Genomic DNA, 19,654 nt, shown 5'->3' on the forward strand with positions numbered 1-19,654 from the left:
TGTTTACTCTCCTGGGCAATACTAGGGAGAGGCCAGCATTCGGAGGAGACAGAAGTGGCATTCCACTGTGGATGGGGGATGCACGTGTAGTGTAAATGTGGGCAAGAAGTGGGAAGGACAACCAGCTGGGCACAGGGACCAATGGCGGTGTGAAAGGCAGCCGTGCCACCCCAGAAGACTGGTCCCCGGGGTCAGCATGTAGGGGAAGCTGCACAGCACAGGAGCCCCAGGCAGGCCGCCTGTCTACACGGGGCTTCTGGCCCACAGGAAAGCAACTGTGTGTGTTGTATGTTTCAAGAGTCAGCTAATTTCAAACCTTAGTCCCACATAAAGTCCAAAGAATGTGCAGAGACAAATGAAAATGGGATTCTCTCCATTCTCGTCCCAGGCAGTACAGATGTTGTCAGACTCGGGATGCTCGGATAGAGGGAACAGTCAATAAACCGCAAATGCCACATCCTCTGCTCAGCCTCTGCCAGGCCCCAGATGGAAACATTTGTTCCCTCTCACGACGCAAACAGGCCTGGGCTCAGGCCTGATCTGGAGGCCGGGCAGGGTGAGAACCGGAGGGACTGGATCGAATTCATCTGTCTCCCACCCAAGTGCGCTGTCATCCTCGTCGGCAGGGGCCTGAGGAGGGTCTCACAACAGGGCCACCCAAAGTCTCTGGGGGTCCTGAAGACTGACGCGGGTCTGCTGCCACCTACTGTCCATTCTCCTGCAAAACCCAAAAATCGGACGGGGCACACCCAATGTCAGTCATTGAATCCCTGGAACTGACTACTGGCTTTGACAGAGACAGGGACATTGATGCTGTGGTCAGGCAGTGGCTGTGCCCAGGCTGCAGAGACCCATGCAGAACAAGGCAGACTAATCACAGCTATTCCTCACCCAGTGTTACTAGCTCACCATGAGGTTTTTGCATTAAATGCAGCCTCTTCAACCCAAGGCTGCCCTGCCCTGTCAACAGAGCCCCCATCTGCTCCTGGATCTTCCACTCTTCTGCAAGGACCACAGTTTAGCACCCGATTACATAGAGCATGGGCTTCAGAGCAGGGAGCCATCTCATCGTTTCACATCCCCAGTGCCGGATCTGGACATCAAGAAAGCTCAAAGCTACGTCCTGTCTGAGACAGCAGAGCATTGTTCAGCTATGATGCCAGTGATGGGTCACGGTGTTCTCACAATGAGAGCTGAGGGGTCTCAATGGGAGGGGCTGTCTGCAGGCCTATATCAGATTTCACTCCAGCCTGCCCCTCTGGAGTCTGTCTCCTCACCTGTAAATGATCCCTGTTTGGCCTGCCTCACCAGGGGATCCTATGCACCAGAGGTGAGAGCCATGAGCAAGCTTTGGAAATGTCTATTTCCATTATCCCACTGGGAGCTGGGGGAGTGTAGAAGGAATCATGAGGACTGACATGGAACATGCAAGGAGTCCCTTGCCTGGTCACCCCCATCCCAGCTGCCGTCTGCGTTGGCTGCTAACGGCTCACAGCTGCACCCATTGCCAGAGACCTATCCATAAAAGTCAGCCAGGAGGTGGCACACTGCCCCCCAGTATGGGCCCCCCATAGCCCATGGCTGACACAAGAAAAATAGGCCCTCTCCTGGCTTAAAGGTGGAAGCAGCTCTGGGTCAGTCCATACTCTCATCTCCCTGCGGGAGGAGCCTGCCCGCCCCCCACATCCTCCCCTGCCCTTGCATGTGTCCCTCACTGCCTTTCTCCTGAGAGCACACCCCCGACAGATTACATGTGCCTGACCCTCCATCTCAGGCTGAGCTTCCAGGACACTGCTTCTCCAAACTCGGCCTGCAGCCCATCACCTGGAAGGCTTGTTAAAATACGCTGCCGGGTGTCACCCCCAAAGTTCCAATTCCGCAGGTCAGGCAAGCTGTGTTCCTAACACATTCCCAGGCAATGCACGTGCTCCTGGTCCAGGGAGCAGAGTCTGAGAATAGCTGTTCTTGGGACTTTGACCTAAGATAGAAATCATTCACAAGTAACAGGCAAAGGGGCCAGAGGTGTCAGGATTAAGCCATGTAGCACCCAGCCTGCCTCCCAGTCAAAACCCTGCAGCTGGAACAGGAGATCATCATGCCTCCAGCAACAGATCCCCGTGCTCAGGGCTGGAGGAGAATCTGGGTTGCTGAGCCCTGCCTGTATCATTTTACTACAAGAGCTCAGAGGAGCCCACAGTCCAGGAGGGACTCCCATGGCACAGGAACCCAGTTTGAATGCTCATTCTCTACACAAGATGAACATCAGGGGTCAGCCAAAAAGACTGATTGCTGGATCTCAGATAAAGTGAAAGTTTGATCTGGACACATCCAAGGCCATGTGTAAATGGAGGATGAGGGGCTGACAGAGACTGTGGTGGTTGTTTTTGTCCCTAAGTTGTGTCTGATTCTTTGCAACCCCAGGACGGAGAGCCCACCAGGCTCCTCTGTCCAAGAATACTGGCGTGGGTTGCCAGTTCCTTTTCCAGGTGATCTTCCCAACCCAGGGATCAAACCCATGTCTCCTGCATTGGCAAGCGGATTCTTTACCACTGAGCCACCAGGGAAGTCCTCAGAGATGGAGACAACCATAAAGAGCAGTCCATCCAATCCCTTCCCTTACAGACAGGAGCACAGAGGACCAGAAAGGGCTGGAGATCTGACCAAAGCAGACATTCTACCTGCAAACACAGGAAAAATAAGCGCTCGATTTAAAGGCAAGACAACTGCTTTTACTGTCCTCAGAGAATAGCCGTGAGCAATCCTATTACATGGGCTCTAGTAACAGTCCTGGTGTGAGAAACAACCTCTTCACGGCTTCACTTAGACCCCGAGGCCAGAAGAGAAGAGAATTGATGCACAGTTGCATCGCAACAGCATCAACAGGGCCTGAAATAAGAACCACAGGACAGCTGACTGCTCACATCTGCAGATTCCAGACACAAGGTCCCTGACTCACAGGCCACAGGGAGGCCAGTTAACAAAGAAACACAATTGGCTTGATAAAATATATCCCGACAGGTGGGCAATGGACTGTGCCCCAACGTCCATGACCTAACCCTGCTCCTTCCACCGTCTTCCTCATTTCAGGGAACAGCAACCCTATCTCCCGGTTGTTCAGCCAAAAACTTTGGCGTCATCCTTGCCTCTCTTTTTCTCTAATGCACACATCTAATCCATGGGCAAATCCTGTTGACTCAACCACTTACAGGTTCCCCTTCCACTCAAAAGTAAAGCCTTCCCATGAAAGCTTTCCTAGGCTGAAGTGGGGCAAAGCCAAGAAGCAATGACCTTAGGACACATCTTGTTAACAGGGGCACAGAACAAACTGAGATCAAGCCTAGAGGCTCACGGGCACAGAGCAGAGGGTGGTTCCGGGGGAACGGGCTTGGTAGTGCCGCTCTGGCGGCTGTTCCCGGGGAAAGCTGCCTTTGCAACGACTCAGTGCAAAGCGCTGATCACTATTTTCACTTTTTGTCTTTGCCTTAAAAGTGAAAATCCTCTTTGGATTTATTTTGCTTAACTAATATAGGTCTTTAGTAAAAGTGAACTGGAATAAAACTAAATTCAAAAAGCAGAAGATCCGTGTGTGTGTGTGTGTGTGTGTGTGTGTTTCCTCTAGCTCATGTCTCATCACCTTCACTGCCACTACCCGATTCAAGCCACCATCAGCTCTCCTGAAGACGGTTGCATCGCCCCTGCCTGTTTTCAGCCTTGTCTCCTGAATCTATTCTCAACCCCAACCAGCAACCAGAGGGATCCTACTTAACTCAAGTCACCACATGCCCTGCCTCTGCCTAACCTCCAAAGGCTCCTCCATCACCTAGAGGTAAAGCCAGCACCTTCAGAGGCCTCCAGATCCCCCTGCTCCCTCACCCTCTCCCTCTCCTCCTCTCTGCCTCTTCTGCTCAGCCTGAACAAGCAACCCCAGGACCTATGCATGGCTGCTCTCTCTTTACATTTGCTTTCAGGGATCAAAAGTTGGTTCCCTGTCTTCCTTCTGGTCTCCTCTCATGCATCTTCTCAAAAAAGGTTTCCCCAGCTACCCCTTGTAAAATAGCAGCCCCAAAGCCAGGGCTCTCATACTTCCTTGATTTATTAATACTTTTCCTTGCAGCACACAGGTATATTGTATATTTGCCTGTTGGGTGGATATGCTGGCTGCCTCTCCCCACCAGAAGTATACACTCCACGAGAGCAGAGACTTGGTCTGTTTCATCCACATGGAATCACCAGTGGATAGAACTGTGTCTGGCACACAGGAGCCTATCACAGGTGGAGTGCTGGCAGAAGTTAATCAGCTCTCCAGGGTGAGTGAGGGGGATGCTAATTTGCAGCATTTGCCAATTTTCTGGGGCTTCTCAGGTGGTGCAGTGGTAAAGAATCTGCGTGCCAATGCAGGAGACACAGGAGACACAGGTTCAATCCCTGGGTCGGGAAGATCCCCTGGAGTAAGAAAATGGCAACCCACTCCAGCATTCTTGCCTGGGAAAATTCCATGGACAGAGGAGCCTGGTGGGCTACAGTCCATGGGATCACAGAGAGTCAGACATGACTAAGCATGCACGCATAGCTAAACATGGTTCAACTACTCCTACCATGACCAAGTTCAAGCTACTAGCTTGACATCAGACATGGCATCAGTGGGCTCTGTGAGCCAGGACAAGCTGGCTATAACACACTATGGCATTCATTAAAGAGTCATTAATAAGTTAACTGAATAAATGAATATTTCTGTGAATTGATGTGGATTTTTGAGGACTAACTCCATGAACTAGGGTCTAAAGTCAAGTCTCTCTGAAACCAAGGGACTCACTGCATAAGGAATAGGAATGTCATGTGTTGACTGGTGACAATTGTGTGGGAGGCTTATACTGAGAACAGGAAGGGTCATACACATTTTGAGCAAAAGCTCTAAACATAGCCAGTGAGAGTAGAGCTTATAGAAGGACTGTAGGACCCTTGCAAGAGCTCAGGTGAGTCATCTCCCCTGTGCTCCCTGAGCCCTGCTCCCCAACTGCCAGATGAAGGGCTAGGATCCTAAGGACCTTTCTACCCCTGACAAACTATAAGGTTAAGAATTGAGACAGATCCTAAAGCAGCATCTATTCCCCTCTGCTTTTAAAACACTCAATTGAAAATATCTTTAAAAAAAAAAAATCCAATGAAATTAAACTTGAATTTCATGGATTCCCATCATTCTTTAAGCTTGTCTTCTGGGAAAACATTCACCATCCCCAAGGTGACATCCATCTGCGTTCAGGAAATTCACAACTGCCCTGAGCTCACTGGACACACCAAGGCAGCCCCAGAGCCAGACATCATCTCCACGCCTAATCCCGGAGCTCCCAGGGACTGACCGGGCTTTCCTGGTTCCCTTCCCACAGGTGACCCACATGAAAAAGAGAGAGACATAAAGACAGGGGAGAATGCCTGGAAAAGGTGAAAACAACACAATTTCTTCTGGGAGTGGTAGAAAGGGATACCTGAAAGATTAAAAGTAAGCACTTTAAAAATCATAAGGAGACCAAAAAAGATTTTAAACACTGCAAGAAAAAACAGTTGCCCTCTGTAGCAGGCAGGTTAATGCCCACCCCTAATAATGCTCATTTCTTAAGTTCTGGAACCTGTGAAATGTTGGGTTACGTGGCAAAGGAATTAGGTTCCAGCTGGAGATAAGGTTGCTGGTCCGCTGATCTTGAGATCAGACTATTCTGGATATTCCTGATGGAATCCAATGGAACCAGAGGGATCCTTCAAAGGGGAAGGAGGAGGCAGAAAAGGGAGAACCAGAGAAATGGGAGCCTGAGAAGGACGCAGCCAACACTGATGGCTGGGAAGATGGAGAAACGGGCCACAGAGCAAGGGAGGTGGGTAACCTTCTGAATCTGGAAAAGACAAGGAAACAGATTCTCACCTGTTGTTCAATCACTCAGTCGAGTCCACTCTTTGCAACCCCATGGACCATAGCACGCCTGGCTTCCCTGTTCCTTCACTATCTCCTAGAGTTTGCTCAAACTCATGTCCATTGAGTCAGGTATGCCATCCAATCTCTGTCACCCTCTTTTCCCCTAGAGGCTCCAAAAAGAACACAGCCCTGCCATCACCTTGACTTTAGCCCAATGAGACTCGATTCTGATCTCTATCTTTCAGAACCTAGATACTGCTGCTGCGGCCACTGCCATGGGTTGAACTCCCAAGGGAGGCCAACAGTGCTTTTTAACTTCCTGACCCTGATTACACCCATGGTTCCAAAGGAGACTGGGCAAAAGTACATGGCTGCAGCTTCCACAGCCCACACACATCTGGAAAACATAAGTGGAAGACAATTCCTATTTTCAAACATCCGGCATGTTGTGCTTTGAACTAATGTGCAGAAAATCAACCACAGCATGGTACAAGTGGCCATGAGAAGGCCCAGGGGTTCACTCTGACAGACTCAGACAAATGACCGGCCACCGTACCCCGAGAGAGTGGTGTGAGCACCACGCGTGAGGCTGCTCCCAACCAGACTATCAACCTTCCCCAAGTGCCACTTGGGGAACTGCAGGCTTCAAACAGTGAGCTCTGGGACTTGTAAATAAAGAATTGGAAGATATGTTCTTAGTACTGCACGTGAGGTTTATAGAGGGCCTACTCTGGGCCAGGCGTGTAGGTGATAGCAAGACATGCAAACATGTAGAAGAGGCAGAGTGAGGCAAGGGTTACAGGATCACCTCGGTCAGGGCCAGAGTCCCAGCAGATCTGACTGATGGTGAGAGAAACACACCAAGGCAGTCCTGATAAGCCAGCAACAAATGACAGGTGGCCCCAAACAGCCACAACCCCCACTGTGAGAGCCCAGACGATTTACACATTTTTAAAGTATCTTCTAAAGTCAAAGGACACTGGAAAGAAACAAAATCAAAGCAGAAAATAGTTCCTTCAGCAACTGAGTCAGATCTCAGGAACCAGGGTCAGAAGGGGCCTGACTGCACAGATATGCATGTTCCCTGACATCTCAGCAGGTCCTGTCCTCCACCTGTCCCCTCTCCCAGGACACATGCTAACTCCCCCGCCCCCAGGTATAACATCCATGGCCATCCCTGAACCTGATGTTGCATAGCCCAGCAAAGGCCCCCAGTAGCCACCTTCCCTCCAGCTTCATTAGGCCTCAGTGATGGAGCATGTGCCATGCCTATGAGCCAGGTCTGCTGTCCTCTCACTGCCCCTTGTCAGTTTTACAAGAACTACATATGCATACAACTCTCTACCTGAAGAGTTCACAGGATATTATACACACTAGAACTTAGACCTATGTTTACTAAATTGAATAAAAAAAAAACAAGTGATGGGCAGACAGAACTGCTGGAGAGGGGTTGGGAAGGACAGGAGACACTGTCCTCTGGGATTTATCAAGTGGGATTACTTTGGCCCTGGTTTCAAACCAAGCGTGCTACAGCTTTGAGCAACGTAGCTGCCAACAGCACAAAGCCGCCTAACGGAGGTGACTTGCATCTCCCCAGAAACTTGACAGGCTCCTTTAATCCTCTGTGCCTCGGCTTTCTCACCGAAAATGGAATAATAATTGCTGGGGAAGGAAGATGCTTGTTCTCAGCTCCCACAGTGTCCTGGGTGTTTGGAGGAAGTTCTACTGGTCTACCCCATGGACCTTTCCTCTCCTCCTTTGTATTCACTCCATCCTGAGGAAGGAGGTGTGTCTTGTCTGATTGGCTAATTGGGGAAAGAAAGGAAAGAGGAGCATCAGCTGCACCCTGTCTCCTCTGGGAGGGAGCTGCTCTTCCAGGGCCACCCCTCCCACCACGTGGCTTGGGCCTGAGATGAGGTGAGGAAGTCTGTCCCACGCTGGGCACGCCAGGACTCGTAGTCTTCTGTGTCTTCTATCTTTCCATTATCAATCTCAGAGATGATATGCATTTTACCCCAATCTAGTTAATACCCTTTGTTTTATTGGGCAATTTGTTCCAAACTCAGGAGAATACTATTTAATGACAAACTCCCCTCTCCACCAGAAAAAAAAACTAATAATATCCACCTCAATGGATTATCCTTAAGAGCAAATGAGATAATATACACATGTGTTTAGCATGGTGCTCAACATACAGGGAGTAAGTAGAAGGTAAACAACAAAGCTCCCAAAATGTTTACTGATATAAAGATCAACGCTGTGATCACATCACATGTTCAACACTCCTAGTTGTGCTTCCAGAGAAGGCAATGGCACCCCACTCCAGTACTCTTGCCTGGAAAATCCCATGGACGGAGGAGCCTGGTAGGCTGCAGTCCATGGAGTTGCTGAACGTCGGACACAACTTCACTTTCACTTTCACTTTTCACTTTCATGCATTGGAGAAGGAAATGGCAACCCACTCCAGTGTTCTTGCCTGGAGAATCCCAGGGACGGGGGAGCCTGGTGGGCTGCAGTCTATGGGGTCGCACAGAGTCGGACACAACTGAAGTGACTTAGGGGTAGCAGCAGCAGTTGTGCTTCACCTGGTACTGAGGGAGGGGCAGTGGCAGCATGCTGACCTGCCACCTCCCTCTTCCTATAAAACAAAGTTCATACTATCTTTCAAAGGTCCGATTACTGGTCAAAGGCCACAGTTATTATAAAGGGCAGAGGTGGTTTGCCAGTCCAGGTCATCAGACTCCAGAGTCCATTTCAGGCAATGCCAGATGCTGTAATAACAATCAAATAGGCTAGAGGTGATGGGGTGGAGGTGAAGTTGGTCAAAGAAAACCACTATGAGTTCAGAACATCTGATTGACAAGAAAGAGACAGTCATGAGATGGGTTGACAGCAGGACCTTTACAGCAAGGGGATGACCCAGTTCTTCCTCATGTAGAAAGAAGCTAGACATGTTGGGTGAACAGAGAATAAAGATCTGTATTGTCAATCCTAAAAGAAAGGAGAAGTAGGGAACTGACCCTACTAAGATAATAGGCTATAACTACAATGCCATAGTACTAAAAGCTATGGTCATGTGTTTTTTTTATTTAAAAAAAAAAAATGAAACTCAGAGAGATCAAAGACAGATCCATGTCTACATGGGTGGAGAAGGAAATGGCAACCCACTCCAGTATTCTTGCCTAGGAAATCTCATGGACAGAGGGGCTGGGCGGGCTACGGTCCACGGAGTCACAGAAGAGTTGCACACAACTTAGCAACAACAACAACATCTTTATGGGAACTTAGAAAAGAATCAAGACAGCTCCATAAATCTATGGGGTAAAGAACAAATTGTAGAGTAGGTGATGCTAGGAAAACTGTCTTACTATTGAATATATGGAGAAAAATAAAAGTGAGTCTTTCAGCCTAACAAATACACAAGATTAAATACCTAAATGTGAAAGCTAAAATTAAAAAGTTAATGGAAAAACATAAGAGAATACCAGCGAAATCTAAAGAATGAACTTAATAAAGAAAAATGCAAATCATAGGCCAAACAAGAAATTTCTTAATTATGTCAAAATTAAGAATTTCTGTTCAACAAAGAAGATAATGGACAAAGTTATGGGACAAATAAAAATGACAGAAGTTATTTTACAAAATCTAAAACTAATGAGAGATTAATATCTACCAAAAGAAAGTTAAATTCTCTTGGAGGAAGATAACATTAATCAGACAACATTAATCACTACAATTATTTCTACGCAATGTCTGGAATTCAATCAGTTCATCAATGCAAAGAAACAGGACAAAACGATCAAAACCTGAAAGAAAAACAGACAGTATCAATAAACCTATAGGTGATCCAGATATGGAAGTGACCAAACAGAACTTTAATATCACTGTGAATAATATGTTCAAGAAAATAAAAGATGGAGAATCTCACAAAAGACTGCTATTTTTTAAAAAGAAATAGAAATTATAAAACTGACACATAATTAAATTAAGAATTTATTATATGTATTTAATAGCATGGCAAAAGAGAAGAAACATGAACCAGAAGGTAGAGCAAAAGAAAATATATAGATTAAAGTAGAGAGAGAAGGAAAAAAAAAGATGGAAAATATAGGAAAACATTCTTTCCCATCTAGTCTATGTGTAACTGGAGGGCCAGGAGAGAAAAGAGAAAATGGGATAAAAGTAATATTTGAAAAGATAATAGATAATAATTTCCAAAACTCATGAAAGATATCAATCCCAAGTTGCAGGAAGCTCTACATATCCCATTGTGGCTCAGCTGGTAAAGAACCCACCTGCAATGAAGGAGACCTGGGTTCGATTCCTGGGATGGGGAGATCCCCTGTAGAAGGGAATGGCAACCCACTCCAGTATCCTGGCCTGGAGAATTCTATGGACTGTGTAGTCCATAGAGTCACAAAGAGTCACACACGACTGAGCAGCTTTCACTTCACTTCACTACATATCCCAAGCAGAATCATCAAAGAAAACCATGCTGAGGCACATTATAGTAACTCTGTTGAAATCAAAGAATGAGAAAATCTTAAAAGAGGGGGGGAAAAAAGCAGCCAGAGGTAAAAAAACAAGACACACTACCTTCAAAAGAGTAATACAAAGGTAAGACAATGGAATGAAATATTTAAAGTCCTGAAAAAATAAACCACCAATCTAGAATTCTATACCCATTGAAATATCCTTCAAAAATAAAGGCAAAATAAAGACATCACTAAACAAAAATTGAAAAAAAATGTAACATACCTGTTAAAGAAATACTAAAGAAAGTTAAGTTCTTCAAGCAAAAGGAAAATGCAAATGCAATAATTATTTCAACTAAAGCAAAAAATTATCAGACTAGATTTTAAAATCCAAATACATGCTGCCCATAGGAGATAAACTTTAAATATACACTAGACCATAAAGAAATCTCAACAAATATCAAAAGGACTGAAATCATAGAGAATATATTATGAACAATGTAGAAATAAGCTAAAAATCAACAACAAAAAGATAACCAGAAAAATAGCCCAAAGGCTTTTAATTAGTCAATACATGTCTAAATAACCCATGGGTCAAAAGAATAAATCACAACAGGAATGAGAAAATATTTAACTAAATTATATAATTATATAATGTATTAACGTGTGGGATACAGACAAAGCATTACTTGGACTTTAAAAGATATTACAAAAGAAGAAGGCTGAGGTGGGTAGAAGGTGGGAAAAATGGGTCACCTGTTTTTGTTCTGCTTTGTTTTAGTTCAGTTTAAATAATTAGCTTTTAAAGGGGGAAAGCCTGGTAAACCCCAAAGGCTTTTAGTTGGCACCCTTAAATATGAAAAAATATATATTTATGGACTATATGGAAAAGATATACCATAAAAACACTAATCGAAGGAAAGCTGAGGTAGCTATACCTAGATAGACATTAAGGCAATAAGCATTACTAGAAATGAAGAGAAATTTCATAATAATAGAAGTCTCTCCAACAGAAAGTTATAATAATTCTATATGTATATGTATCAAATAAACTAGCCAAAAAAATGTCTAGGCAAAGTAGGCCCAGCTTATCCATGGTCACAAGGAGACTTAATAGACTACATCGGTTTAGCTTCCCTTGTACTACCAATGTCTGGCACATATTAGATGCACAGCAAATGATTAAAACAGCAGTACTACAAACCAGGATGCCTATCTTATACCAGTCCTGCAGAAATTACTAGTGCTTAAAACACTGCAAGTAAATTACTAGTGCTTAAAACATACACAGGGGCTTCCTATGTGATTCAATGGTAAAGAATTCACCTGCCAATGCAGGAGATTCAGAAGACACAGGTTTGATCCCTGAATTAGAAAGATCCCCTGGAGTAGGAAATGGCAACCTGCTCCAGTATTCTTGCCTGAAAAATTCCATGGACAGAGAGGCCTGGCAGGCTACAGTCCATGGGGTTGTAAAGAGTCAGATATGACTGAGCACACATGCACTTTCCTGAAACATATACAACATACAAACAAAAACACAATAATCTGAAGAGTATAAGATGGTGTTTACAGGTATGATGGGCTTTGGATTCATCTGTAAATTGAGGAATACCTTCTTGCTGGTTTAAGAATTATATAATAATATATGAAAAGTGGTATAGTGTCAGGCACTAAGTAAACACTCAATGGGAGCAGTTAATATACATAAGAAATATTGAAAATAATTCTGGAATAGCAGTCAACAAACCCCCTAGAAATTAAAATCAGAAATGCCAAAAAGAAGAGGAGGAGGAAGAAGGGATAAAGAAGAAAAAGTGGCTGAGAATCAATAATTCAAGATACATATCAATAAAATAGAAAATAATAGCAAACTAAACTCAAAGAAAGCAGAATGAAAGAGTGAAAATCAATAAATTAGAAACCAAACCTACAACACTGAGGATGAGATGGTTGGATGGCATCACCAACTCAATGGACATGGGTTTGGGTGGACTCCGGGAGTTGATGATGGACAGGGAAGCCTGGTGTGCTGCGGTTCATGGGGTCGCAAAGAGTCAGACACGACTGAGCGACTGAACTGAACAGAAACCTACAAAGCCAAAAGTTACTTCTTTAAAAGAAAAAGCATATAATTCACAACCCCCTACTAAAAAACTAGCTGAGAAACAGAACACAAATTACCAGTATCAGGAATGGAAACAGAGACAATCTTGAAGACTGAAGACAATAAGAAGACATTATCAGTTCAGTTCAGTTTAGTTCAGTCGCTCAGTCGTGTCCGACTCTTTGCGACCCCATGAATTGCAGCACGCCAGGCCTCCCTGTCCATCACCAACTCCTGGAGTTCACTCAAACTCATGTCCATCAAGTCAGTGATGCCATCCAGCCATCTCATCCTCTGTCGTCCCCTTTTCCTCCTGCCCCCAATCCCTCCCAGCATCAGAGTCTTTTCCAATGAGTCAACTCTTCGCATGAGGTGGCCAAACTACTGGAATTTCAGCTTTAGCATCATTCCTTCCAAAGAAATCCCAGGGCTGATTTCCTTTAGAATGGACTGGTTGGATCTCCTTGCAGTAGTCCAAGGGACTCTCAAGAGTCTTCTCCAACACCACAGTTCAAAAGCATCAATTCTTCGGCGCTCAGCTTTCTTCACAGTCCAACTCTCACATCCATACATGACTACTGGAAAAACCATAGCTTTGACTAGACGGACCTTTGTTGGCAAAGTAATGTCTCTGCTTTTGAATATGCTATCTAGGTTGGTCATAACTTTCCTTCCAAGGAGTAAGCGTCTTTTAATTTCATGGCCGCAGTCACCATCTGCAGTGATTTTGGAGTCCAAAAAAAATAAAGTCTGACACTGTTTCCACTGTTTCCCCATCTATTTCCCATGAAGCGATGGGACCAGATGCCATGATCTTATAATTACAATTTTATATACATGAAGTTAAAATATAAATTAAATGGTTAAATTCCTTGGAAAAATACAACTTGCCAAAACTGACACAAAATGAAATAGAAAAGTTTAATTATACATAAAAACGGATGCTTAGTTGTGAAAATACACAAATGATACGTAGAAAGACAAACAAATGCTAAACTGCTTGTGATTATGAATGACTTTTTTTTGCTTCTTGTGTTTTTTGGTTTCCTATTATGCACATGCTAACTTTTAAGAAATAAATGTTATTTTAAAAACATTAAAAAAAGATAATTTTAATTAAAAAATTTGTATTTGAATTCATAATTTAAAACCTTTTAAGTCAATGCTCAGAAAATTCTCTCAAATATTTAAGGAAGAAATAACACCAATCTTACACTAACTATTCAAGACTATTAAAAAAAAAAAAAAAAGAGGAACTACTTCTATCGTACCCTAGATAAAAAATCTGACAAGGCTGTTGTTCCAAGAAAGAAAATTTGCCAGCCAGTCTCCTTCATGAATTTATATACAAAAACCTGATACAAAATACTAATAAATTAAATCAAACAATATATAAAATTAATATATGATAGCCAAGTGTGTTTTATTCCAGAAATATAAGGTTGGTTTAACATTCAAAAATCAATCAGTGTAGGAATCCTCAAGGTTCATTGTGAAAGAATAAAAGAGAAGGACTCGGGATAGGGTTTTAAAAAACTGCCCCTTAAGGAGCCTCGTGGGAGCTGATTCACCATCATACCTCCAGCTTCCAACCTCTCTTGTACCATATCAGCCTGACCCTTGAGAAGAAGTAAGAGCCAAAGAAACCTCCCCAAAGCTTCCTAGTGTGTGGGCTCTGGGCTATTTTCTCCCTGGTGGAATGACTAGCATCACTTCCCCCACTTCACCAGCCGCACTCAGAGCCCAAGGAGCCACTCAGGACTGGACTGTTCTCTGAAAAACCATCACCTGAGCATAGCACGCTCACCTGAGGGATGCGGGCTGGCTCCCCTGCCGTTCGAACGCTCTCTCCGGCCTCTCCTGCGTCTTCGGGACATTCCCACTGGACAGGGAGAACTTCGGGGGGGTTCTGATGGCCTCTGAGCCACTGTCCACAGCTGGACTGTCTTCAGAAAGGTCTCTCCACCTGCCACTCCCCCTGGGGAGCAGCCCTTTGCCTGGTAGGTGAGGCGGGCTGCCAGGCGAGGTTCTCTGCTTTTCCCAGGTTAGCTCGCTGAGCGGGCCCTGAGGGCTCCTAGAGGTGGAGGCGGTGCTGGAAGCTGGTCCCTCCAGAGGGGTGGGACAGGTGGAGGTGTGAGTAGAGAGCTCGGGCTCTTGTGGGCTCCCTTCCTTGTGAGGCTGGGTAGCACTGCTCAAGGCCGGGGACCGCCTCAGCGAGCGTTTGCGGAGGGAATCCTGAAAGGGACAAGGACAAAAGCAGAGGTGAGGATCCCCTTGGAAGGAGGTGGGAAATAACCTACTTCAAGACTATGATGTTCCCTTCCCACTTTTTCCATCCTCAAGTCCTTCTCTTAAAATTCTACCTACCCTCTGAGGAGACTCTCAGGGGCCCCACTTCTCTCATGCTTTCCTAGCACCCCACGAGCATATACCCCAGGAGCATGCCTCAGCCCCATCCCACATCCCTTAGGGAGAGCTCCAGGGTCAGCTACTACTACTACTAAGTCACTTTAGTCGTGTCCGACTCTGTGCAACCCCATAGACGGCAGCCCACCAGGCTCCCCCATCCCTGGGAGTCTCCAGGCAAGAACACTGGAGTGGGCTGCCATTTCCTTCTCCAATGCGTGAAAGTGAAGTTGCTCAGTCGTGTCCAACCCTCAGCGACCCCATGGACTGCAGCCTACCAGGCTCCTCCATCCATGGGATTTTCCAGGCAAGAGTACTGGAGTGGGGTGCCGTTGCCTTCTCCATCCAGGGTCAGATGTATTCTAATTCCTGAATCACCACCTGCTAGCTATGTCCCCTGTGACAAGTCATTGAACTTCTTTGTTCCTCACTTGCCCTTCCTGTAATCTAATCTGTCTACAATCTGCTATCTGTAATTTCTAAACCCCAAAACCTCTAAAAAGTGAACATTTCTGTTGGAATCCTATGGCAAATTCTTTTTAATTGTTATGAAGTTACTTGTAGTCTTTTTTTTACCCCACCACACCATGGGGCTTGGCGTATCGTAGTTTCCTGACCAGGGATCAAACCCAGGCCCTCAGCAGTGAAAGTGAGGAACCTTAACCACTGGATTATAGGAATTCCCTTGTGGTCTTTTTTCAAGCATGAATATTCATATGCTTTGTGGCAGATATGTTTTGTTTATGGGATGCTACATCAAACCCTACTTCAGGTGTTCTGTGGTACGTGGTTTATGCACTGTATTTCCTTTCTGAAATTTAAAAAAAAAAAAATCTAAATTACAAAGCACATTTGGCCCAGAGGTTTTGGATAAACAATTGGGGACCTGCAGTGCTGACTTCCCACAAGACCACGGTGAGGGCTAAAGGAAAGACCCAGACCCATGTACGGCAGTAGCACAGAGCCAACCTCTTGAAGCAGCCAGCAAATGTTACAACGCCACTGCTTAGTATCTTTGCCCCTCTCCCCGCATACTCACGGCCCTACCCTTTCCTGCCAGTAGGCCAAGTGATGGAGGCCGTTATTCCTTCCTCTCTGGTGTCCCCAGAGCTTCCCAGTTCAGTGACCTATACCTAGTAAGCAATCAAGTCTTGCTCACTTTCAAAATGCAGGAACTGCAGAGCAGTCAACTGAAGTGTCCTCTCTATCAATCATTAACCAGTAAAATGGGAACTCACGTTGTTACCCGTCTGAGGTGGAGGAGTAGAGGGAGGGGACAAAAATACACCTGCTGAGCTTTTTCTGGATCTCAGCAATTCCAGAAATAATCCTGAGCCAAATGGTAAAGCCTGTGCCAAAAAAAGAACATCTAATTCTGTCCTGTTCCCACCCAGTGGAAATTACTAGGCACCATAAACCTCCTCCGAAAGCCACCCAGGGCATTCCTTGCCACAGAGCAAAGAAAACATTAGTCATTGTTCCCAAGGAGACCCAAACTTCCGGCCAAGGGCAGGGAACCCAGCCTCTTACTCATCCTTCGAAAGTGCAGAGCTGACCTAGCAGTAAAAAATGATGCAATACCTAGCAAACCTCGCTCTTTTCTCTTGTATGGCCAAAGCACTCAAAAGCCCACAGAACACCTTCCAGAAAACCTGGGGAAATGCCACTTTAGTGTCCCTTCACAAGATTCAGATACCCCAGGGGAAAAAAGCACCTCAGAGGAGAACTGCTTCTTCTTTGGGGAGGAGTTTGTGGCAATCTCTCAGTAGTAAAGCAGGTCCAAGCCCTCGCCCTCACACCTCAGTACTGAAGGGGACTGAACTGCACAGACTTGATGATTCGAAAGTCATGGTAGGCAGGACCTGCCTGGTGGTCCAGTGGCTAAGACTCTGCGCTCCCAATGCAGGGGACCCAGGTTCAATTCTTGGTCAGGGAACTAGATCCCACATGCCACAACTAAAGATCCCTCATGCCACAATGAAAATCGAAGATCCCTCGTGCCGCAACTAAGACCCAGCACTGCCAAACAAATAAATACATATATAAAAAAGCAAGTCATGGTACGATAGGACCCTAACATTCATCTGGTCCACCAGTTCTCAAAGTATAGCCCATCAACCTTAGGGGTCCCTGCCCAAACCCTTTCAGAGAGCTCAAAACTACTTTCATTATAATAATAAGATATGATGTGCGTTTTTCACCATGTTGATGCTTGCAGTGATGATCCAAAAGCACTGGTGGGAAAACCTGCTGACCTTCAGCACGAATCAAGGCAGCGGCACCCAACTATACCAGTGCTCGAGGTATTCAACCGCACTTACAATAAAAATGCTAATTTCACTTAAGAATGTCCTTGCTGATGCACAGAAAATGTTAATTGCCTCCGATCTTGATCCTGTGTTAGACATCTCTTTAATAGTCTGTGTGACAAAGTAGGAGATACATATATAAACATTGTGTGGGATACAGATGATGACGGCTGTGACTAGGCAAAGCCCTACATGCAGCCATCTGAGCTGTGAGCTGAACTTGCTACTGTGTTTCATGGAACCACTGACAGATGAACTACGGTTAATTCAGACAGGTCTTTGGCAGGCATTTTCTTGAAAATAAATTGAACTCAAGGGAAACAAATGATATATTGTTGCCAGTGATCAAATACAAGTTACCTTAAAAATCAGAATTTGGAGAAACATGTTTACCATTATGAACTTGAGGGCTTCTGGATACTTAAAAACTTTCTGATGAGTTGAGTGATGACATTAACAAATGTGACTTTTTTTTATGGTTTCTTGTATAATGAAATGTGTCAACATTCAGAGAATCTATATAACTTCATAAAACAATAACTTTCAGGTGACCAATGCATCCTGTTACTAAGCCATGTGGTGGTAAAAGATTCATTCAAAGTGCAAAACAAACCAATGAAAACTGATAACACACAAAAAGTTCATTGGGATGGTTTCAGATTCCACATTAAGAAACAACTTGTCTAGCTTTGATGTAATAGTAAAGAATACCCCTAGTTTTCTGAAAAGACAATGAAGAAACTTTTCCCTTTTCCAATTGCATGATCACCTCTGAGCCATGAAATTCCAGATCTCAAAGGTGTGTCGGACACCTGGTCTAACAAACAAGACCATGGCCAAGAGACCGTGTCCAAAAGACCTTTAAAGACCTTGTCCAAAAATCTCACGAGATGTAGGCAGGGGCGGAGAGAGGGTCCACTGCTTTTTGCCTTTAATTCCAGATGAGCTGGAAGAACAGCGCTGCCCCTGAAGCCTCACTTGCATGTACACATGCTGCCCCGAGAGTGGGGTGACCAGCGTGGACACAGATGACCTGTTTTTGGTTTGCTTAGGCTCCCTGATTTGACTGACAGTACACTATGAGTTTGGTGTTTGATTTTCCTTTGTTGTTCTGTTTCTCTTTTAAAGTTTTACAAACTCTTTTTACATTCATTCTCTCCTTTGCTTTAGTTTCCCACCTGACAGGAGCCTACCATCGCCTCTCTTTAAGGGAGTCTATAAAACATCAGTGTTAAATTTTTAGAATTTTTTTTTTAAGCAAAACCAAACTATAAGGATTGGGATTTCTTTTTCCTCTTTTCACTATCATGTTTTTAAAAATAAAAAGTACGTTCTGTAGACTTGGCTGGGTCCCCCACTCCTGAACTGCAAAGATAAACCTAGGTCGATGTGTTCTCACTCGGCAAAGGAACATAGAACCATGGTAACCACCTAGTTGATAAGATGGGTAAACTGAGGGCAGGGAAGGTGATGAGGCCATGGCCCCACAGAGAGCTGGCAGTAGAGCTAGGGAATGATAAAAGGCCCCTTGTTCTTGCCCATCCCATGATATACATCCTCCCTTCTGGAGCTGTCTTGTGGGGCACCCTAAATAAACCCAGGCACCCCTTAAGCCATGCCTGTCCTCAATTTCCATGCTCAGAGCATCAGGCTCAAGCATCATAGCTCATAGCTCATCATGCTCATAGCTCAAGCATCAGGCCCACCTGTGGGGAGCTGGCAATGGGCCCGGCCATCATGCCTCGGACAATCAGGCCAGACTTTGGCCTGACCTTCTCTCCCATCCTCTTCGTGTCCAAGGAAGGCTCTGACATTGGAAGCTTGTCCGTCTTCTCCCAAGCAGAAGCCACAGTGGGGCTTTCACCTGCGACAGTCTTTATAGGCCTACTTTTGTGTGAGGACCTTTTGGATGATACAAAATGACCAAGTACATCCCCATCAAGACTGTCGTGTCTGCAAAAAAGGGATATTTCCATTAAAACAGAGTCCTCAAAGGAAATTGCTAGCAATAATAATAAATTGCACAGTCCACAGGCACTCACAGTAAGCCCATTCACAAATCTGTGGTGATTTCTAACCAGCTTTATCATTAAAGGTAAGGGAAAGAAAAGACTTCTGTATCTGGGCAGGTCTGGCCTACAAAATGAGGCCAGAAACAAGAAACAAAATCCGGGTTGATGACTGATGATAGGATTCCTTGAACTGTCAACATAAAGAGCATCCTTGTCTCTTCCAGACCCCAGTGATTAAGGAAAACTGTTGCCCTTCAATACCATAGTTCCCCACCCCACCCCAACTATAGTATATATAGGGTTTAGTACTAACCAGGGTACTGGGCATTTATTGGGGGGCTTGGAATGTATCCCCCATGGATAAAGGGGGAGGATGGTATAGTCTTGAAAGGGGTGGAGCCCCATTACTGCACACTATTGAAGGTGGTGGATGGAGACCT

At 45.1% G+C, this 19,654-nt stretch overlaps 1 protein-coding gene across 1 annotated transcript in view; it reads right to left on the reverse strand.

Annotated features, from left to right (window-relative positions):
• The window catches only part of MINDY4 (MINDY lysine 48 deubiquitinase 4), a 118,456-nt gene that overhangs the window by 83,337 nt on the left and 15,465 nt on the right, over positions 1 to 19,654 (reverse strand). Inside the window, 2 exon segments of the mRNA NM_001080319.3 lie at positions 14,295 to 14,722; positions 18,909 to 19,155. Of these exon segments, the coding sequence (NP_001073788.2) occupies positions 14,295 to 14,722; positions 18,909 to 19,155 (675 nt within the window).

Source organism: Bos taurus, chromosome 4 (assembly GCF_002263795.3).
Source record: "Bos taurus isolate L1 Dominette 01449 registration number 42190680 breed Hereford chromosome 4, ARS-UCD2.0, whole genome shotgun sequence".
Taxonomy (NCBI): Eukaryota; Metazoa; Chordata; class Mammalia; order Artiodactyla; family Bovidae; genus Bos; species Bos taurus.